Here is a 21,139-nt window from a genome sequence, read left to right as displayed (position 1 = left end):
AGTTCCTGGGACCAACAAGTGAGCGCCAGGATAGCATAAATTCAGTTGGATGTATCAGGGATCAGATGCCAGGTTCCCCCCAGTCCCTTGCCCCAAGCAAATGCACACCTGGACACAAATGACTCACTAATCCTATTACAAACAGCACTTCAGATGATGCTATAGTCCAAACTCCATTTGCATTCCCACTCATATAAATCAAGAGTGGCTCAGATTTACAACAGATAAACAGGGATGTGATGGTAGCAAAAGAGAAGAATTAGGCGCTCTCATATATATATATATATTTGTATATATATAAAATATATAGGGCTCTGTGTGTGTGTATATATATATACACACATACACACCCACACATAACCCAAACAGAACATTCCTGTTTCTTAGGGAACATTCTAAACCCCTCAAACAGCCCCTGAGAAGCAACATAAAAGCACACTGCTTGCACTTTTCTGGAATATAGAAATGCTATTTCCTTCGAAACAGAAAAAACTGAGATTATGGTTGGCTTTATTTTCTCCAGGGCTGGGCAAAGTCATTGCAAAGACTCACAGAAGTCCTGGAAGGGCAGAGCTCTCCCTGGCATACCCGTGGGGATCACTGCTCTCTGGTTTTGGTTTGGACTTTCATTTTAGAACCATCTCCAAGGATTTTTTTTTTTTTTTTTTTTTTAAACAGGGCAGGAGCACATGTGCCAGACAAGTAAAACTTACTATATAGACTCAAACTCCTAGCATGAGAACTCTTTGAAAGGGGAAAAATCTACAGAGTTAATTTACAAAGGACAGAAACAGTATTTTGGTTTCAAATATGTTTGTGAATTGGAATTATTGATATATACCTGACCTCTGAATGACGCTTGTCTTGCAAATGACAGCTTTAATATTTGCTAAATATCATCTTCTAAGAAAACAGATGCTTATTTTATTTCTCCAAGTCTTTCTCATGCAATTTTTTGACAGCTAACGCTTTCTGGTAGCCCTGGACCTGGCAACGTTTTGGTGTGCAGTGTGTGCTGATTCCCAGGCAGCTGGTGGTGGCACCTGCGCTGGCTGGGTTATGTGGCACACAGCAGGTGCTTCATGCCACATCCAGGGCATCTCACTCAACGCATGTGGCAGGCTCCTGGGTGTGCTGAAGGCTCACCTCGGTCCTGCACTCTAGTAGCCACCACACCACTACTTTGTTATGGTTTTTTAAATTACAATCACTTGAGCTGCTGGGTAATTGGAACAATTAGGGTGATTAATTGCATGTTTGCAGTAAAAACAGAAGACATTGGAGGGCTGCATTACAGGCTAAATATTTTCAGAAAACTCTATCAGCTGGCAGACATAACAAATGCAATCAGTCCAATGCAACATGAAGCTGTGCACTTTGTGCAAACTGGTTTGCTCTGGAACGCAAATCTTAAAAGAAGCCAAACTGTTTAAAAAAATAAACCAAGTCAGAGTGCATAGGGGGAAAAGAAATATTGACATGTGAGGCCACTGTACTTCTAACATAAAGAAACATTGTTTTCCCTTTGGTCGTTTTATTGTCTAAATAAGAAGCCCAACGCATCGGAGAAAGCACACAACGAGACAAAAGTGCACAAGTGAAGGCCATTAGTTTTCTTTTGCTTGGAAGTAATGAGTTACACCGAAAGGAAAATTAGCAAAGCACACAGCAGGATACCTACAATACTTACACACTCCTTTATGACAGCAAGAAGGCAAATTGACCTGCCTGTCACTACAACCCAAACGCTGAGGATTTGGGAGAGGGAAGTTAAACCCGAGAGTAGAAGATAATCCCCCAGAAAGTTTCAATTCTTGCTTGCAAAGCCGAGCTTCATCTGTTAGTCATCCCTGCGCTGCTGAAATGCTGAAACACAGCATCCACCACAGCTTCTTTCTGCATTCTCTGCAACCACTCAGGCTCCAAAGATTCAGTTCAGCTAAACTGAACACGAGCACTTCCTCAGATATACATTCCAAAGAAGAAATGAGTCAAGAGTGTGGATTCGCCACCTTTCCCCTTAAAGCCATGCCAGAGTATGTCAAAGGGTGCAAGACACCTCGTAAGGGAGGGAATCCCCCGTATCTCCCACAACGAAGGCAGACGTGCCTCATCTGTCACATCATTGTGGCCACTGTCCTCATCACCACCTTTTAGAGACGGCTGACAAGACCAGGCACGGCCCCACGCCTAAGCAGGAGGCTGCTTTCAGCTCCAGAGGCACAACTCCTGCCGGTGCCAGCAGAGATGTTCACACTGTGCCCCACGCAGACACGCCCTCACGCAGCTCAGTCCCATCCGTTCGTTAACACCAGTACCTCTATAAGATATGGTCCACTGTGAGCCTCGTCTTCTGCTGAACCTTTACTGGGTCATTCAGCAAGGTGCACGATAAGATTTCTACATAAATAAAGGAAAGAGCCAACTTCTTGTATTGCCCACACCATCACATACTTGCCTGGTTACATGGGGAAAGAAGTGAACAGTGAAAGCGTTTATGTTCCACTTGTATGATTGGGGACTTTGTGTTTCAACACAAGCACCAGGGTGACAGGGCAGGAACACGGTGTTTTCTTTCCAGTCAGCATGGAACTGACATATTTTAGATGAGTGTTTTGTTCTATTTGTTTTAAGTTGATTACACTTTAGGTCAATTCAACAAGGTTGGAAAATCTGATGAAATATTCCAGAGCCTTTAAGCAACACAAACATAATGGATACTTGAATTTAAAAAAAACATAATTAAAAAAAAAAACACACCACATAAAAATAGAGTCTAACTAGAGAATATTCTTTGCAGCAGTAGATCTCAGACTGTCTTTTTGATTCCAGTTACTGCCAAGTGTTTGCACTCTGCACCTAGGAATCCTGATCTAAACGTTTTTACCTTTAGTTGAGAAAGGCTTCCTCCAATGCCAGTGAAGCTTCTTCTGTTTAATTATTAAAATTTACCTTTTATTTTTAACTTAACTGTAGAGTTTTGGTCAGGCACGTAAAATGGATGAAAGAACTTATCAATTAAAAAACACACACAGAGAGAGAGAGAGAGAGAGAGAGAGAGAGAGAAAGAGCGAGCGAGCGAGCGAGCGAGCAAGAGCACAACAGGAACACGTAACAGAAACCAGGAAGGAAACAAAGAAAATCTGCTTTCTGAGGTACACCCTAGTAATATTTCTGTACTACTTCTGTACATTTCTTCCTCCTCCTACTTGAGCCCACTGGATTTTGACAGGTCTTTAAATTTCATCACATCCAAAGTACAAACAAAAGCAAAACTACAAATTGGACCTTGTGAAGTCAAACTCTTATCTACCGCCAACCTCAAATGGGTTAAATGCCCTACCTAAACCTCTGAATGAGTTTCCCATGCCCTCCCTGAAGCCTTACTTACTACATGAATTGGGGCTTCCTCTTGCACGACTTCTCAGCTGCGTTAGTCCTGGCCCACAGAGCACACTCACGCGGCCACCACCTCCTCCACAGCAGAGGCATGGAAAAGCTGGAGGGGCAGCCAGGCCACCAAAGCCACAGGTCTCCTGCAGTGCCTGGGCACAGCCTGACTGGGGACAAGGCTCACCAGAGACAGGAGCTGAGGCCACTTTAGCACAGCTCAGCACTGGGGGAGCACTCCAGCTGCACTGATGGTTGCTCTACTCTACCTCTTAGCCAACCAGATTTGTTTTGTGTTTAGACATCCATCTTCCCTTTTGCTTGCTCTCCCACATAAGCACAGTAATTATTTATAAACTACATATTAGAGCTTTGAATTTGCTTCCTTTAACTACCAGCTGTTATTCCCTGCCCCCCTCCCCCAAAAGATTTGCTACCACAGAGGGAAAAGCAGCAGCTCTGACCCTGTTTCTGATTTTGTAAGTTCAGAAGCCTTTTTGTATAGAAACAACACACGCCAGCTACAGAAACATAGAGCAAAATTTGAAGTCAGGTAGGAGCGTGCATACCCTTTGCACTCATGGATAAGAGAGCAATTCTGCTACTGCTGTGATTAGTTTCTCCAAGACAAGTGTTTAAGCAGACAATGAGGAAGAGTATTTTGGTCCTATCATGTAAAGACATATGGGACAGGAGGGGGAAGAAAGGAGAAGGGGACAGGATTTAACTTCAAAACCCCATATCCCATGTCTACCCTAGGAAAGCACTACTCTTCCATTTTACCCTCCATTTAGGGGAACAGAACCAAACACAGGCTTACTAATTCCTTCCCCAAAACCTGAGCCGGTAGAAAAAGCAACATTTTTGTTTAAATCAGAACGCCACATACTTCCCAGACACAGTCATACTCTGAAACTGACCACCTAAAATCACAGTTCATAACAAAATCTGTAACCAGAGACCTTCAAAATGACTATTCCTCCTCCGCCTCTCAGAGACAGTTCTGTAGTATCCTTCCCCAATTTAGACCAGACTTTGCCCTCAAACATCCACCAGCTGCTATCTGTTTTAGTCAGTCTTTCGTTTTGTAGAAATTCAAAGCCAACTTTAATCCACTTTTCATTCAGTTGAGTAGACATTCTTAATATCCATTTATCCATTTTGTAAGGAATAGAACATTGCCAAAATATTCTGCTTTTTCTGACTAAAGAAAATTTCTGCAAGCTGTAAAATACACAGTAGCTCTATTTAATGGGTAACAATCTAAAACAGAGAATAAGTCTGGTTACTTCACATTGCTCATGCATACAACCTACAAAAAATAAACCAGCCATCACAAAAAGATCTCATTTTTCCCAGTCAGCACATGGAAAACAGCCTCCCCAAAACATCAGCTTGATTATGCTAACTCAAGCAGTTCTTATTCACAGGACTCACTCTCACCTGAGGGGACTGCACTTGCTCAGAAAACAACACTGACTTCTGCTGTTCTGGAAATTCCCTAGAGCGAGAGATGCCAGCCTGGCACCTTCAGGCATCACTCAGGAACCACCACTCCAATTGTGCAGGTCACCCGTTCAAAATAGCGAGTTCGATTACTCTACTGGCTGGAACTTCATTGTGCATCAAGGTTGTAGTTTTAAGCTTCTCTCTACTGCCATAAGAGGGGAGTCCCATCAAAGTCTGTGAATGATCAGTTTTGATGGCGAGTGGTTATGTTAGACTCAGACCCCAAGTTACGGAATAGACTGACACGAATGAGAATCAATCTCAGAGTACAGAAACTCTTGTCAACTGAAGCACTGGCGACAGCCTCAAAGCATGGTGACTTAGATTTAATCTGCTTCTTGGGATGAAGTAACAAGATCTGCGCTGTCATAATAAGATGCTGCTCACACAAGACCTAGCTTGCTTACAGCCAAGTCAGATGCTTCTGAACGGACTCAGCTCTGCACGCGGTCTCAAAACAGTGGCTCAGTCCTGCTCATACTGAGCAACTGACCCTCTACACCACTATACACTTACGTTTTATACCTTTTTAAAGGACTCTACTGAAAATGACAAACTCACGTCAGCTAGTTCATCAGAACTACCTTTTAAATGAAGGGGTATTCAACGCAAGTATGACAACCTAGTGCACACTAAGGATTCATCCTTAAAAATACTAAGTCTTTCATAACACCATTTTATGACTGCAAAAATAATAGGAAACCAGGACATGAAATCATATTTCTGCTCCAACGCAGACAGCAGATGCACAGATCACCAGAGCTGCTCAGACGGGCCTGGCAACAGAATCTACCTTTGTGAGGACCCTTCCCTTTCTCCTTCCCTGTAGCATCATCCCTCTGCCCGCTCTGAGGGCTCCTCCAATCCTCACAGGCACCACAGTCTGTTTAATGTCTCCATGCAGGGCTACCAATTGGTATGCGTAAGACATGGACAAAAGGGAAAGCAGGAGAGCAAGTCTCAGGAGGAACCGACCCAGGTATTTTGTTTCATGACTTGAAACAGCTTCTTATGACCTCACATAGAAACCTTGAAAGAGAGGACCCAAATAAGCAAAGTTATTACTTATTGTTCCACTTCACTGCATGAAACCGAACGACCAGGCACGCTGAAAACGATGGGGCTGCGCACATGCTTAAAAGTTTGGCACAAGCCAAGGTACTGTGCTGACTTAAGGCCGCACACCAGCAGAAGCTTACCTTCTTGCATGCACTGACCAGGACACCGGCATTCCTGGGGCAGTGCTGAGAGTGAAGTCCAGTACCAGGAGACAGACATCCATCACTGCTGGTATCTTTAACGGTGCAAGAATGCGGAAAGAAGAAATAATTATCTACATAGTACACGTTACTTTGCTGTTCTGGATAAGCAGCATATTAAAGCATTAAGAAGAAACCGTAAAAGACGGTAACAAGCCTGTCTTTCAAATCTCAGTTTATCAAGCCAGAAAGCATTCTACCTTATAGATAAGCACCTCTTGGATTAAAGAACCGGAAAAATCTAGTGACCTTCAGGACAGTTTGTTCTATACCAAAAACCAAGCAAAACTCCCCAAAAGGTAAGTTTCTTCACCGACTCCCCTCCTCTTTGCACGACTAAGGCCACGGACAAGACACAGGAAGGACAACCCACGCTAGCCTGGCCGCGAGGCGGCCACACGCGACAACCCCTCGCCGAGCCGCCCACCTGGCCGCCACGACGCGCCGCGCCGCCCACACGAGGCGGCCGCCGGCGCCGGCGCAGTCCCGCCCGCGGCGCAGCTGCTCGGGGCCCCGCGCGCACGAGGCGCAACGGCCGGCGGCAGCGCGCGCGCGCTTGGGTCCCGCGCCCCCCCCTCCCTCAACGGCCGGCGGCAGCGCGCGCGCGCTTGGGTCCCGCGCCCCCCCCTCCCTCAACGGCCGGCGGCAGCGCGCGCGCGCTTGGGTCCCGCGCCCCCCCCCTCCCTCAACGGCCGGCGGCAGCGCGCGCGCTTGGGTCCCGCGCCCCCCCCTCCCTCAACGGCCGGCGGCAGCGCGCGCGCTTGGGCACGCGCCCCTTCCCCCCTCCAACGGCCGTTGGCGGCGCCATCGACGGCGCTCCCGCCGCGCCGCGCCGCCGTTAATGAAGGGTCAGCCCCGCTCCGTCCCCCTTCCCTCCGTCGACTCCGTCCACCCCGCTTAACCCTTGAGGGGGCGAGCGCAGCCCGCCGCGAGGCAGCCGGACAGCGCCGAGGGAGCCGGCGGCTGCCCGCCCGCCCTCCCTCACAGCCCGGCGCCCCGCCGCGCTCAGCCCCACACGGTTAGATAAGGTTGTTGGTTCTAGCAAAGGAAAAGAAAGAGGCTGAAAATACCAATAGAGAAGTTCCTGGTGGAGCGTTTAGTCATGGAAACAACAGTTTCTTATACAGGATGCTGAAAGCCCCGTACCTGGAGTTGTTTAAAACTAAACAAGTCACAGAAAAACGGCAGCAAAACTGCTTGCCTTGGAACGGGGGCTGGGGACCAAGGCAGAATGAGTCAGGTAACCTAATCCGCCTGTGACTTTCATGAAGCCATGCTTCCGGATAGCTTGCTGTTTTCCACTAGCAGTAAATAGTATTTCCCTGCTCTTCCCCTTCCGAAACGCATAGATTCATCTGCAGTTCAAACAACAGGTTAGGAAAAATTTTCTGTGGGGCAGGTTGGAGTTCGGGATCTACCAGAGGTCGCTGCTCGGGGCAAAAGCCACGGGCCAGCCCAGTCCAAACAGCACGGGCTTTTGTTTTTTTGAGGCAAGGGTGTCCCGTTAGCGTTCCCTTCCCTTTCGCAGCCCCTGAAACCTGCGTTAGCTAAAGCGTGTCGATAGCGTCTTGCTCTATCAAAACAAACCATTCCCAAGTTGCGCTGATGCCGCAGGAGAAAGCAGCTTCCTGGGCTCCTGCTGCTGAGGGGAACGAGCGCTACGCCTACTGGTATCCGTCTGCCAGAAAATCCAAACTTGAGATGAAATACTTAAAATACTGAAACGGGATCTTGCTAGAAGATGCCAATGAGGAGCTGTGAAAGCCTTCTGGTGCCGAGTGAACGTTATAGGCAACTGGTCTTCCGCAGAAATCTCTCTGAAAGCAGGAACGAAACAAAGCAAGCCGAGGAATCGGGCAAGGTCACACGTAGTACTTAGTTAAAGGGAGTAGGGGGCTTACTACATGCCCGGGTGAGGCACAGGTGAAGGATCAGGGAAAGGTGAAAAGCTACAAGCTTAGCCATGGATTTCATATTTACAAATGCTAGTATTAAGATTTGGGCTAGAAAGGTGGTTTTCTGAGCTTCTTTAATGTAACTTTATGTCTTAAAGTGAACCGTTTCTATATTGCCTCCGCTCTCCAAAGTGGTAGAAACTTCGCTGAAGCCATGGCTAAGCTAGAATATGTAATAAATCCCATATAAGAACCATTTGGCAATGTGAGAAAGTAAATGAGGAAGAGAATGTCAAAAAAACAATTTTCTGCAGGTACATGAGACTTTTGAATTCTTTGAATATAAGTGTATATTTACTATCGAAGAATATAAAAAGCAGTCCATTCGCACCTTGATCAAAAGAACGCATTTCTTAACGGGAAACAGAAAAAATAGGAAAGGTTCTCGCAGTTAACTCTGCACGTGGTTGTTATTTAAACCACATTTTGTAAAAATAAATGTTTTGGATTTGCCCTAGCTTATGTAGCCTGGACACCTTTGAGTAGATTGGGCCATTAGAACTATAAAACCCTGAAAGTAATTAGTAAATGAAACCAGAAATGCCTCCGCTAAAGAAAGACAGTTGCATGAATTAAATGTGAAAGCAGTGTGAGATCTGAACTGATGTATAATTAGAGCCTGATCCCTACGAAGTCAGTAGCAAGGTCACCATTCGTGTTGCACAGCTGAGGCGGCCAATATCTGAAGAGCCAGTGGGAAGGGACAACAAGGTAAAACAAGAGGAAAATGTTACACGTTGCAAATAAAAGTAAACTAGTACAATAAGCCTGTTGCCTTTTTTCCAAAGTGTTCTAGCCTAGTGTCTGCAAGCCTTGCTCAGGTCTGACAAGAGAGACCCCTGATGATACGCATACAAGTAAAATGCGTGGGTGGGGTGAACGGGCACATCACTGCCTGGTCACCTGCGAGGGAGCCTGGTGCTCTCACCGTGGCCTGGGCTGCAACAAAATATGCAGCGACACTCTGATTTCAGGAATAGATTCCACAAGGTCTTTCTTTACATTTGGATTCCTCTCTTACATTTTGGCAAGAACGGATGCTCTGTGACTAACGCTAATGTTGCAGTAGTAAAATATTGGGCAAAAATAGGAAAACCAGACCTATTTGCCCATAAGAATGATTTAATTAAAGTTTCCAGTGTTCCAAAGGAGGTATGTTTCACATCATAATTTTTCTGTCATGAAAATTATTTTTTTAAGGGGAGGGAGAATTTTGTTTGCAGCAAACTGAATTTATTGGTAGGCAATTAAATATTTCTTGGGATTGCTGTTCAAAATTAATTACTCATTAATGTGGAAAAAACAGCTATAGTCTTGCTGCGGATTCAAAGGTTTCCAATTGGGCACATCTAATTCCAAGAAGAAAAGAAAAAAACCTAGTGAGAGTTAGTATTATAATTACTGTCATACGAAAACCTGCTTCAGTCCAGATGTAGAAGCCGATACCACAGAATGTTAACATCTTGCAGTTTGCTCTAGGGCAATGACAAATGAGTCTCACATATGCTCGCAGAATGGACATATTACGTGATCCTTCTAGAATCCCTTGGGTTTGTTTTCCTTTTTCCAAAGCTCCTGCAGAAAATGCAAATCTACAATAATCTGAGGTTTTGGACAGTGTCACAGACACCTCTGTATAAAACTTGGAGCCTAAACTTGCATACCTAACTAACATGTCAACTCTGTAGCCTTACAAATAATTCCATTGAAAGTAATGAAATTAGCGGAGTGAGCAAGCTTTAAAGAACTGGCTGCTAATTTTAGGTTTTCCCCTTCAGTGTATAAACAGTGCTTGTTCTTTGATGACCCAGATGCTTGCAGTGAGGACAGAGGACTGAAAGAAGTGTCCGGGGTGAGGGACCACATCTTCAGAAACTCAAATCTATTCAGCACAGGAGTCAATCCTAAGAAATCAGATGACGATGATGATGATGTAAATGCTACATGCCGAATTCCTACAGCAGTCAGCAGTAGGTTGCACGCTGAAAGATTTCAGGAGCGGGCATCATAACTAACTTTGCTTTTTGTCCCCAAGTTTTATGAATTTGACCAAAGCATATTTGGCTTCAGCCTTAATAGAATAAAATAAAATTCTGGGATGATTTAGGTTGGAAGAACCCCCGAGTGACTTGTCTAATCCAAATCATTCCATTTCAATCCAAACTGATTTCATTATCCCTAAGTAATTTATTTAAATAAATGGAGTCGGAAGAGATCACAGAGCTTAATTACTGGAAACATTGGTTGGCATTAAGTCTGGAATTAAAATTATTGGCTTGCAAGTCTTTAGGCGCACAGTATGAAAATACCACTTGTAAAGGAACATTTTTTCCTTGGTTAAAAAGGACAAGCTGAGCATAAAATGGAAGAATGAAGACGTATCACATCAAGATAATCTTCCCTGTCAGCTGGGGAGTTACTCACTTTAACTCTCTACCAATACCTTCATGTTTCCATACAGAGACAGGCACAAAAGAACATTGGGACAAATTTCCCAAAATGTAAAAATCTGGAATGTTTAGTCAGATGACACCAAGCAACAATTATGCATATTAAACAGTATCTATTGGTCCCAATATCGATCCCCTAGGAAAGCCAGCTGTAACTGCCCACCGGTTACTAGGCTTTAGACTGCTGACAACTACCGTTCTTTGAGCCCTACAGTCCAGCCAGGTTTTCACCCACCTTGTAGTCCAGCCATCCAGTCCATACCCCAGTCTGGCTGAATGGCACCATGGAAGACCACCTCAAAAGCCTTGCTAAAGTCAAGGCAGATGACATCTACTGCTGTCACCTCATCCGCAGAGCCAGTCGTTTCATCATAGAAAGCAATCAGGTTGGTCAGGCATGATTTGCTCTGCTCCCAGTCACCTTCTTGCCCTTCACGTGTATGGAAACAGCTCTAGTATCACATGGTTTTTTAAGTAATAGTTTTGCATTTACTTTGACACAGCCTTCACAACGTTGTAAAACTCAGACTTCCCACCCTCAATCTTATCCTCTCCAAACCGAAGAGCCTAGTTTTTGCAGACTCTCCTCTTCAAGCAGCTGCTCCATTTGCTTGTTCAGTTTAGTTGCCTTTTCCTCTCCCTCCTTTAAATCCACTGCATCCCTCGTCAGATGAACGCTGGTCTGCAGCAATGCAGTGAAAGAAATCCTGCTGGAGTGCCACATCATAATTCAAACAGCCAAAGCAAAGCCTTTGGTTCACTAAGAGATAGCTCCAAAAGATGGAGGAAGAGGGCGGCCAGGAGTCTGGCTTGGCAATCTGGAAGCAGACACTGGCACAGCAAAACAGGGAGAAAACAGTACAGTACACGCGGTATAGCTGCAATGACTGTGCTTTACAGTCAGTGAAATGGGCTGGGGTCCATCTTGCTTCGGAGATTTAAGGAGCGTAATGCAACACTGAATGTGACTTTGGAAAAATATCTGGGAAAGAGACTATTCAACTGTTCAAACTTGTACATTACCGTTTCCTTTAATCATTATATTATATATTAAAAAACTCCATCCAGAGAGGAGCCTGCTTTGTGGGTGCTGCTGGTATTTCTACCCGTAGATGATTTTATTTTGAAAATAGCTTTGCCCCCGTTCAGACACCTTCAAAAAGTATTCAGATTTTCCCAAGCACGCAGCAGTTTCTGCGAGGAGGTCTGGACACTCCTGGGAGCTGCGATCTGTTGTAAATCTAGTATCTAACAAGTGGTACATCCGATTATTTACTACAGGTACATGTGTTTTTCAGGAGGTACATGTGCCTCCTATCGGCAATTGTAAGCGTGCCACTTGCACTCACTGCCCCCCAAAAAACCCTGGCTGTGTGCTACAAGCCATCCCAGAGGGGAAACATTCCAGCAGATCATCTACTACCTTAAAAAAATCCTGTTTTTTCAGCTTAATATAATCTCTTTACATCTCGCATTGAGCAGGGGATTATTAGTGCAAGTAGGAGAAAAGAAGAATATTTATTTTGTTAGTTCTCACCTCTACAGCACCTGTCAAAAGGTGTAGAAGAAAAATACTGAAGCCTAAATCTCAGTTCAGGCAGGCTTGTTACACGCAGCTGTTCAGGGGAGCATTTGAAATTTGCCTAGAAAACTTATGTGTAGATATGCAAGCCTCAAATCATCACAACCATACCAACAATTTAATGTATCTTTTTAATTATACAAAAGTCCTCCTCAAAGTATTCAAACATTAACAACTGATCCACTTAATACAAAACCAGTTCCTTGCAGCAAAACAGTAGAGGAATGCACCTTCCATTTTTATCCAAACATTATCATTGAAAATTACAGCATGTATGGGTTTGGCTAATTACTGTTCTAAATGGTGTGTTGCCCTAGCTTCCTCGCCACTCCCCCACACCTCTGATAGGCCACAGTGCACTTCCAATCCCTACCTATTAAGCTGCCTACCTGAGCCCTCTAGAATCAATGGTGCTGCTTTCTTCAGCTGTACTGAGTTAAACAACATAGAAATAATGTATAAACCATCAAAGGCACTCAGAATCCTGAGGCCTGCGTGACAAGAGGTGATTCCAAATCAGTCTGTCCCCTACCTGCGGGGAAGGCGCCCTACAGGCAGTTCACCTGGAAAACAATGAGGAGGTACTGGATTTCAGCATCCTCTCAAGCCCTCCTTGACAAGCGTACCAAACGTCTGCTACCGCCTCGGCCCGATGAACGCCAGGGACTCACGTTCCTGATCAGTCTTGTATATCAGCAACCCAGACTGTCTTCCCATCCTCTCTCACTCAGTCTTCAGGCCCTACATCACTTAACTCAGAACTTACTCAGAACCAGGTTTCCTTTACAGCAAATTGATACACAAACAACACATTTTTGACCGCTGCTGTGAGCACAAGAAGGCTGCACAGAGCCTGCGTGGCAAAGAGGCAGCCAACTAGCCTCAGGAGAGGAACCAGCATTTAGAGTCATAGTGCTCTGCTGCTTCCTCCTGCTTAAGGAGGAAGGGATTTATGGTGGCTCTGGAAAACCTCTCTTAGGAACAAGCGCTTCACACTGCTAAGGGGGTAGAGCTGCGATGCTGATAGCTCTCACATGATCATAAAGTGAGGCAGGGAACCAATCCCTTTCTAGCTCCTGTGGCTGTGCAACAATTAAGTGTCACTCTACACCCATATTAACCAATACTCTCCTCAGCAGTGAAAACAGTGCTGCCTGCTACTCAGCTCTTCTCCAGGCCATTTAATGTTTAGAATGTACGGTTTGGTCTCTGCTCGTTTCTTCTGGGGAAGATGGTTGGCCAGGTTCACACACCATCCCTGAATCCTGGCTGTCAGCTGCTGAAGCTGAAAAAACAATGAAGAACAGAAAACAGTCAGAGTTAAAAACAAACAAACAACACCCCTCCCCAAACCTTTATTTCAGCTTACGTTACCCACAGTATTAATCGCAATATTTCCAGAGACAAACAATCAACGCGAAATGACTTTTGTAAATCCAGTTTTTCAATTCAGTTAATTCAAAGATGCTTGACATCAAGAGCCACGGTTCTCCAGAGAGGCTGCGCTTCAGAGAGCAGATGATGGCTTCAGCCCTGCTTAAAAAAATGCAGCAAAAGTGCTTCAAGATGGCAAACGTTTGCGGTGAAAAGCTGCACTGGAACACAAGTATGAGGCAAACTGTTTTGCCCACTTAACTGTAGAGAAGCTATGCAACGCTTTTTGAACGCTCCTGCGAATTCACAAAGGCCCTGATTGACTGAATAATCGCTTCTTCAAATCCAGCTGGAGACTTTTATTTTATAAAGATTTTACTTGCCAGTTTGCATGTGAAGCTCCCTCGCTTCCTCACGTGGAGACTGGCAGTTTTTATTTGTTTTTCTGTGGCTTGTTCTTTTAGAAAGCCAGCAACCTGTAATCAGACTCTATCCTCAGAAGCTATACTGGTGGCGGTACTGGACATACCTTGCATGTATTTTGTAAAATCTCCGTATCACTACAAGGGACTATGGCATGAAATTGTATAACCACATAGCCTATACTCCAAATCACCACTGTAATCCTAACTGACCTCAATCATTGAGTTACAAGTCAACTATTGACTCAAACCTGTCTGGCAGCTGCTTCTAGCCTTGGGAAATCTTTTTCAGATAGGACTTGGGTTTTTTTTTGTTTGTTTGTTTGTTTTGTTTTAAACCTGTCTTCATCCCAGATTCCCTTCAAAGGCAGAGATAATGGACATTTCTACCCACCAGTTCTCCCCTACTAGTTTTTAATAACCATTTTCCCGCAACTGTTTTGCCAGCGAGCCCATTTCACCTCAATTTGAGGTCTCTCTGGAGAAAAGATGTTCCCATGTCTAATGGCAGGTTTGAATCAGTTCCCTTCTTAGGAAAGAAAGACATGATATGATGGCGTTATGCACTGAATGTTACACCTTATCTCTTCTTTCAAGATGCATCTTGAAAACCAGAATCAAAGATTTATTATTTTCACTGTAGCTTTTCTACATCTGTATCTTCCACTGGAATGCTATTTTGTATAAAACCTGCTGCAGAAAATATCCCCCCCACAATGGGTCACAATTAGCCAATTCCTACGTATCCTGAAGCAAAAATACAACGTTGAGGAATTATTTTGCACTTTCTCCCTCGTACCAGGAGAACGAGGTTGTTCTCTGAGCAGTGGGACCTATGACGCGCTGTCTCCTAGGCCTTTGTGCCTGCCTGGGTGGTGATTCTCCCTGTGTGTGATAGGGGCTGAGGTCACCAGATGGCATTCTGCTCTGCTGGGGGCGCTCTGATGACCTCTTTCTGTCCAGTTGCCTATTTTCATGATTGTTTGGCCAGTAAGACTTCACTCTTACCAGTATAGGGCTGGATCTTCTGTTTCTCTCGTGCCATACCTCCACTTCCCTCCATGTGCTCTATGTTCGTCCCCTACCCCCAGTTCCTTCCATGTCCCACTCCCCCCAGCAGCATACCTGCAGCTCCCTATATATCCTCTACTGCTGCAGTATCCCCAGATCTCCTGTCCTCACTCAACCACAAAACCCATTAATCCTCACACACCCCTTCTGTTTCGCTGGCCAGCCCTCAGCTTCCCCTCTTCCCTTCACACTGAGCAGATATTGTAACACCTCCAGCATCCCAGTATCGCCGAGACACTATTTTAAAGTCCTGATGCATTTATCGGTACCTTTAAATAAGTTCACACTTCCACAATGGCTGTACACCCTCCAAGCTGCCATATTCTTCATATCCCCCTTATCGTCCCCATATCCTGCTTGATTTTCCTTGGCTTTTCAGCTGGACACAAAGCAGGTACGCTCCGACTGCTCTGGAGACACGTGCCCACTGCTGGGTGACTGGCACGCGCTCGGTTGTCGGCCAAGGCGCACACACGTCAGTGAGGATCTGAGCGCAAAGCCAAACACTACGCTGCTGCTGCAAACAAACGTTTCTGTGGGAGACATCTGCTTCCCCTGCAGATCGATGCTGCTGGGGCCTGCGATCACAACCGATATGTTTGGCTGAAAATAACTGAGGGACTGACACTTAACGCAAAATGAGACTACATCAGCCTTATTTTCTTGAGAAACCAGGCCAGCCCCTCCCCCCCCCCAATTTCTGTCTTGTCCCACATATTTAATCACAACCGCTATTTTTTTAAATTCAAACGAGACAATTACACTCTGCTCTTTCTCCTCCCCCTTATACAGAAGACTTGATTTTTCACCGGGTGATGACTGTAATTTGGTAAACAGTCAGATTTACAAGTTCTTATTTTCATGTCCCAGAAGAGAAATAAAATCGTATTTATATAGCTCTATTTTCCAAAATAATTTAAAATAAAACTGATTATTCACTCATCCAGTGCTCCTGGTTAATTCTCTGAGCAGTTCTACCCTCTTGTGGTCACAACTAGCTGCATCCAAATGAACAACTGTTGTAATCTAATTACACATACAGCCACATGTGGATCCCGTACATGAGAGAGACCCAAAGTGAGGGGCACAAAGACTTAGCTGTGCCAAAAATTTAAAATATTGTGACATTTAATATAAACAACCTGGGATTTTGAAGATTCAATCTCTCATTTACAGCAATTAAAATGCAGGATTTTTAGGTGAGTGAGAAATTTCACATTGCTCATGGCAAGTGTTAGTATGCATTTTTTTAACGTTTAGTCTAAATTGTAACAGAGCCAAATCTTTTTTTTTTTTTTTTTATGTCCCGCAAGCTGGATATTCAGAAAAATGTTTTCATTTTGAGAACATCAGCAGATCCTATTCTGGATTGGCTCTGAGTCCTGGGGCCTCCCACCTCTGAGTGAGACAGAGGTGCTTGTGAGCTGGAGACCCCAAGGATACTGGGCTGCTTTCCCTCGGTCAGCCCCACCCAGAGCTTGCACAGCCTGGCAAACCATCCTGGGACTTTCAGGATCTCAGTCCTGGCTCCATCGCAGGGGCATGGTAAACTGTAAAAAGAACTGTAGCTAGAACTGGTTTCTTAAGGCTTCTACCTCTGAGATTAGGCATTGAACCCAGGTTAAAAATGGCACGCCTGGGCCTCAGCTCATACTCCCTTACCGCGCGTTTCCTTGGTTGTTTCAGCCAACACACTGAGTGGAAGGGGAGGCGGAACATAATGAATCCCTGGCAGGAAACTTGGCGGAATAAACTGAGGCAGAGGAGTGTAATATCCTTGATGGAAATCTCCACCTCCGTCTGGAATCTGCAGAAACACATAACACAAAGCATCAGAGACTGTCTGCACCATACATTTGCAGTATCAATTTCAGAACTGATTTTGACCTGCAAACATCCCATTTTTTGGTCCATGTTGTGACCACGTGCTGCCAAATCCACGCACAGAGCAGCAAGGGCCCAGCCGGTTCATACGGCAGTAAGCAGAAACTGAGAGTCAGCAGCTTCTCACACCATGTCTCAGCTGAAACTGATCTTGTGAGTCCTCATCATCTGTTCCGGTGTCGCATCAGACCACTTAGTTTGAACCACCAGCAGCTCACCTTTACCACTGACCTGGTGCGCTTGCCACCGAACAGGTCTGGAAGTCTTCCAGCAGCAGAGAGGCAACATGAGAAAATGCTCCTTGCCAGCACCTGGCTGTTAGTTATGGCTTTGCCCCTGAGCCCGGTGAAGTGAATGGCTCTCCCTACGCTGAGGGGCTGGCTGGTGTGCACCAACAGGCTTCCCCCCAGACCTAGGCTTCTGTGATCAGAGGACCTCTCAGAGCATGCCACAACTCCTGCAGAGAAATAGGAGCACTCCTCTCTTGGATCTGGGCGCGCAACCAACGTCTCAGGGCACAACGGAGCTGTATGAGAGCTTCCTGTCGGTCCCAGGGCCATTAAAAAGTTAAGTTCAAAGCCACAGACAGCGATGTTCTGAACAAGGAACGCCAAACCTATGCGGGCAGCCATAGCCGGCTGACCAGGGTAACGTGTCTGGGCCTCAGGCTGCTGCTATCCACTGTTACTCTCAAGAACCCCTGCAACGCAGACAGAGGTTTGCTGTGCAAGCATAATAAATCTAGTACTCTTGAGGCGGATCACTCTATCTTAACATGAATGGATCAACTGTCCTCAGCGCAGACAGAACGGCCTATGGCAGCTGGAAATCTGATAATGTGCCCAACCATAGTACAAAGAGTGGATACCAGCAGCGTAAAGGAACAGGACTGACAGCACTGAAGGTTAACTAAAAGAGTCCACACACGCTGTTACAGCTGACAGGCCGTTTAGGATCTTGCTCCTTACCATTTCTCTGTGATTTGAAGGTGTGGGCTAAGCCTTGCCCTGGTCTATCCCTCAGCTGGGTACTTTGCTCGCCACCCTCAGCTTTCATACTCCTTACAAAATACACCTGTCCGTTCCCCCTCAATACGATCTCAACTTTCTGCTCAACGTTTTTCTCAATAGAAAACAGGGTTTTCCGTTAGTCATTTTTCATTTGAAACTTCCACTAACCACAACAATTTTCCACTTTTTTTGAGAAACTAAATGTCCCAAAACAGAAACACCTGACTGTGCTGAATCAGTATCCTGTGGAAGCCGAAAGAGATTTCTCCCTGTCCTTCTCTGTGGCTGCGGCGGGTTGGCCAACCCAAGATACCTTCCCACCCAATGACTTCTGTCCTACACGGAAGAAGAGAGGCTTCCCGGTGCACATTCTGTGCCATCTACGCTGGTACACTAGGACCACGTCAGTGACCAGCTGCCATCGTCCCAAAAGGCTGCTGTCGACATCAGCAGGAGGTGTAAGCCCCCAAATACAAAATCTAGCCCCTCATAACTGCGTGAGTTTGATGTCCCGGCTTCAGGACAGGCTATTAACGTCACTGCTTGCTCCTGGTTTCTTCAGTGCAATGTATCAAGATGCTGTGAAGTAACTGATAAGCAGGTAACTCTTCATGGTTACTTTCACAGCAAGAAGGCAGCTAAAAACAAAGACAACAGTCTTTCCAGAGGTAAGTAAAAAAACCACTACTTACTGACAGAGAAGCTGCGCTCCCTGGCCCATAGGTGCTGGGAACGTGTCGGAAACCTCTTTGCAGCGACATCCCTGCCGGTGGTGGTGCTCCCCTGCAGCCTGATTGATTGATGGCAAATCCCACGGGAAACGGGTGGTAAGGATACACCCCAGAACGCCCAGGGTACACCTTCAGAGGTTCTCTCTCCAGGTACTCTGGGTTAACCACGTATTCTGGAGGAAAAGCCCGGTGAGCTGGGAAACAGTTAGCAAAGAACAAATAGAAGCGTCACTGTAGTGCTGTGGAGTTCAACCGAAATAGCTGCAGGGCCAAATTCCACTCTCAGCCAGGAGCACCTGGCCATTTGGTTTCACGTTTACCCCGATGAACTTCTTTTGTGATCTTTTTAAGGAACTAAGGAAAGGTGCAACAGGCAAACGAACCACTGCAGAAGGAGCTGCAGTCTCTTCTACCCTCCTGTGCATTGTGAAGCTAGTCCTTAGTAAAGCACTGACTGCAGAGTCTTATTCTTTCAGTATAGCCACAACAGCAGGAGAAAACAACCTGCCTTAAGACTTAAATATATCAAAACTAAAAAAAACATATATAGAGAGAGAAATAATATACAGCTCTACATTCAGGACTATTAGCACTTCCAAAGTTAAGAGGCAGAGAAGTCCTCATTTTTAGGTTCCGTGACAAAGAGCGGCAGTTTCAGATGCAGGAATCAACTGCTTCCTTTGGGTTTTTATCTTGTGCCTGAACTCTCACATGGCTTCTCTGATGTCTAAAAAAAAAGGGGCTGCATGAAAATGAATAGGGTCTTTCTTGTCTGCACCATCCCCCTGTTGATGTAGCAGTGGAAGGGTTTGCTTCTCGAATAAATCTACCGGAGTACTATAATTCTGCTGTTTGCCCCTAACTCTGCTTGAAATCGGTCAACAGGTTAAAAATTTTATTAAGGGAAAGACTGACAGGAACATGCACAGCCAGCATGATCCATAAGCCTCATTTCCTTAGGAAACCAAGCCGAAAAAATGGAACAGTTATTGACAGATGAGGTGGGAACTAGGGATGTCTGAAATGACTCTTTTCTCCGGGCTTCTCAGACCAGCATTTTCTTTGTCTTCTAAACTGCCATCTCTCCACAGGCCCACGCTAACGGCTACTGCAGCCTGTCGGGATTTCTGTAAAATTACCACAGTAAATAGTAATAGTCTGAAATTACTATAATAAATAGTAATAGACTAGACAAGTCACATGAAAGACTCTATTAAAGGAAGCAATTTAAGAGGTGACAGACCATACACCTTTTCCATCTGCAAAATCTATGCTCCACTCTTAAATACAAACGCGCTTTTGCACCACGCGGTCCGCGCCAAGCTAAGCCGTTGCTACAGGAACGAAGGCCAAAAGGTCTCCTTCTTTTATGGCGCTATCATAAAACGCGTGCTCTAGGCGACTGCGGCAGTAACTTTGCCGTTTACTTGCCGTTGCTCAGTTTTTTTAAGTGTTTTTCTTGCTGAAGGGACGTGTCTGTGAAGCTGTAAACAAGGGGGCAGCGCTCGGGGACACGTGCGCACGCGCCTCTCTCGCGCAGTTGGTCACAGTTCGGTTTCCCTCCCAAATTTCCCTCCAGAAGAGCAACGCTCCGGCTTTAACTCCCGGCGTGGCAACACTTGCAGGAGCGGAGCAGCTGACCGCATCGCTCCTGCAGCTACAAAGTCGCACGACCCCGGCACCACCGGCACCATCGGAAACGCCGCCGCCGCAGGACAAACACACGCAGCCTCGCTCACCCGGGCGCACGGAGGGAGGGGACGGACGCGGGGGACAGCGGGGCAGGGTGGGGATGGCCGTCGGGGACAGGCGCCGGCGCGACCCTTACCGTAGTCCCAGAGCGGGGCGCCGCCGGGGGCAGGCGGCGGCGGCGGCGGTGGCGGCGGCGGCGGTCCCCGGCGCGCCATGCCCCGGCCGTTGCCTCCGGCCGGCGGGGCGCCCTTGGTGCCCTCGCGGCCGGCCGCCGGGCCGCCCTGCTCGGAGGCGCCGGCCGCCCCGGGGCCCTCGCCGGCGGGCTCGGCGGCCGAGGGGTCGGGCGCCTGCCGCCGCAGCGCCTTCTGGGCCGCCATGATCTTCTGGCGCTCGGAGATGAGGGCGCACTTGTCGCAGAGGCAGAGCTTCCAGCGGCAGTGCCCGGCGTGGCCCTTCACCGGCACCACGAAGCCGTGGTTGCGGCACCGGGAGCACTTGGGCGTCCGCAGAGCCGCCTTCGCCGCCGCCGCCGCCTCCTCCTCGGCCTCCATGCCGCTCCCGGCCCGGCCGCCGCGAGCGAGCTCGCTCAGCCAGGCGCCGGCGACGCTTCTCTTATATATCCAATGGCCGCGGCCCCGGCGTGTAGCGAGCGGGGCAGGCGGGGCAGGAGCCGGCCCGCTGCTGCCCGGAGGCTGGGGGCCGCGGCGCCCGGCGAGGCCTGCCCCGGCGGGGTTGGCGGGGCGGCGGGCAGGAGGAGGCAGGCAGTTTTGGGCAGGCTCCCTTCGGACTGTGTGGAGCGGCGGCGGCGGA

General features: G+C 46.8%; 1 protein-coding gene across 1 annotated transcript; it reads right to left on the bottom strand.

Annotated features, from left to right (window-relative positions):
• Positions 1 to 12,242: 12,242 nt before the first annotated feature.
• DMRTB1 (DMRT like family B with proline rich C-terminal 1) lies at positions 12,243 to 20,880 on the bottom strand. The gene is made up of 4 exons (XM_068952083.1): positions 20,466 to 20,880; positions 18,599 to 18,831; positions 16,675 to 16,819; positions 12,243 to 13,430 (listed from the first exon to the last, which is right to left on the bottom strand). The coding sequence occupies exons 1-4, from the start codon at positions 20,878 to 20,880 to the stop codon at positions 13,327 to 13,329; spliced, it is 897 nt and encodes a 298-aa protein (XP_068808184.1). The 3' UTR covers positions 12,243 to 13,326.
• Between the last annotated feature and the right edge of the window lie 259 nt (positions 20,881 to 21,139).

Source organism: Struthio camelus, chromosome 8, assembly GCF_040807025.1.
Source record: "Struthio camelus isolate bStrCam1 chromosome 8, bStrCam1.hap1, whole genome shotgun sequence".
Lineage (NCBI taxonomy): Eukaryota > Metazoa > Chordata > Aves > Struthioniformes > Struthionidae > Struthio > Struthio camelus.
The sequence above is the reverse complement of the archived record's forward strand: the minus strand, read 5'-3'. Positions and strand labels throughout refer to the sequence as shown.

Coding starts and splice junctions, on each gene's coding strand:
- DMRTB1 (XM_068952083.1), bottom strand. CDS start 20,880: ATGGAGGCCGAGGAGGAGGCGGCGGCGGCGGCGAAGGCGGCTCTGCGG. Junction 16,820..18,598: donor GGAGCGCAGCTTCTCTGTCA/GTAAGTAGTGGT, acceptor GTGTTTCTGCAG/ATTCCAGACGGAGGTGGAGA. Junction 13,431..16,674: donor AACAACCAAGGAAACGCGCG/GTAAGGGAGTAT, acceptor TTGTTTTTTCAG/CTTCAGCAGCTGACAGCCAG.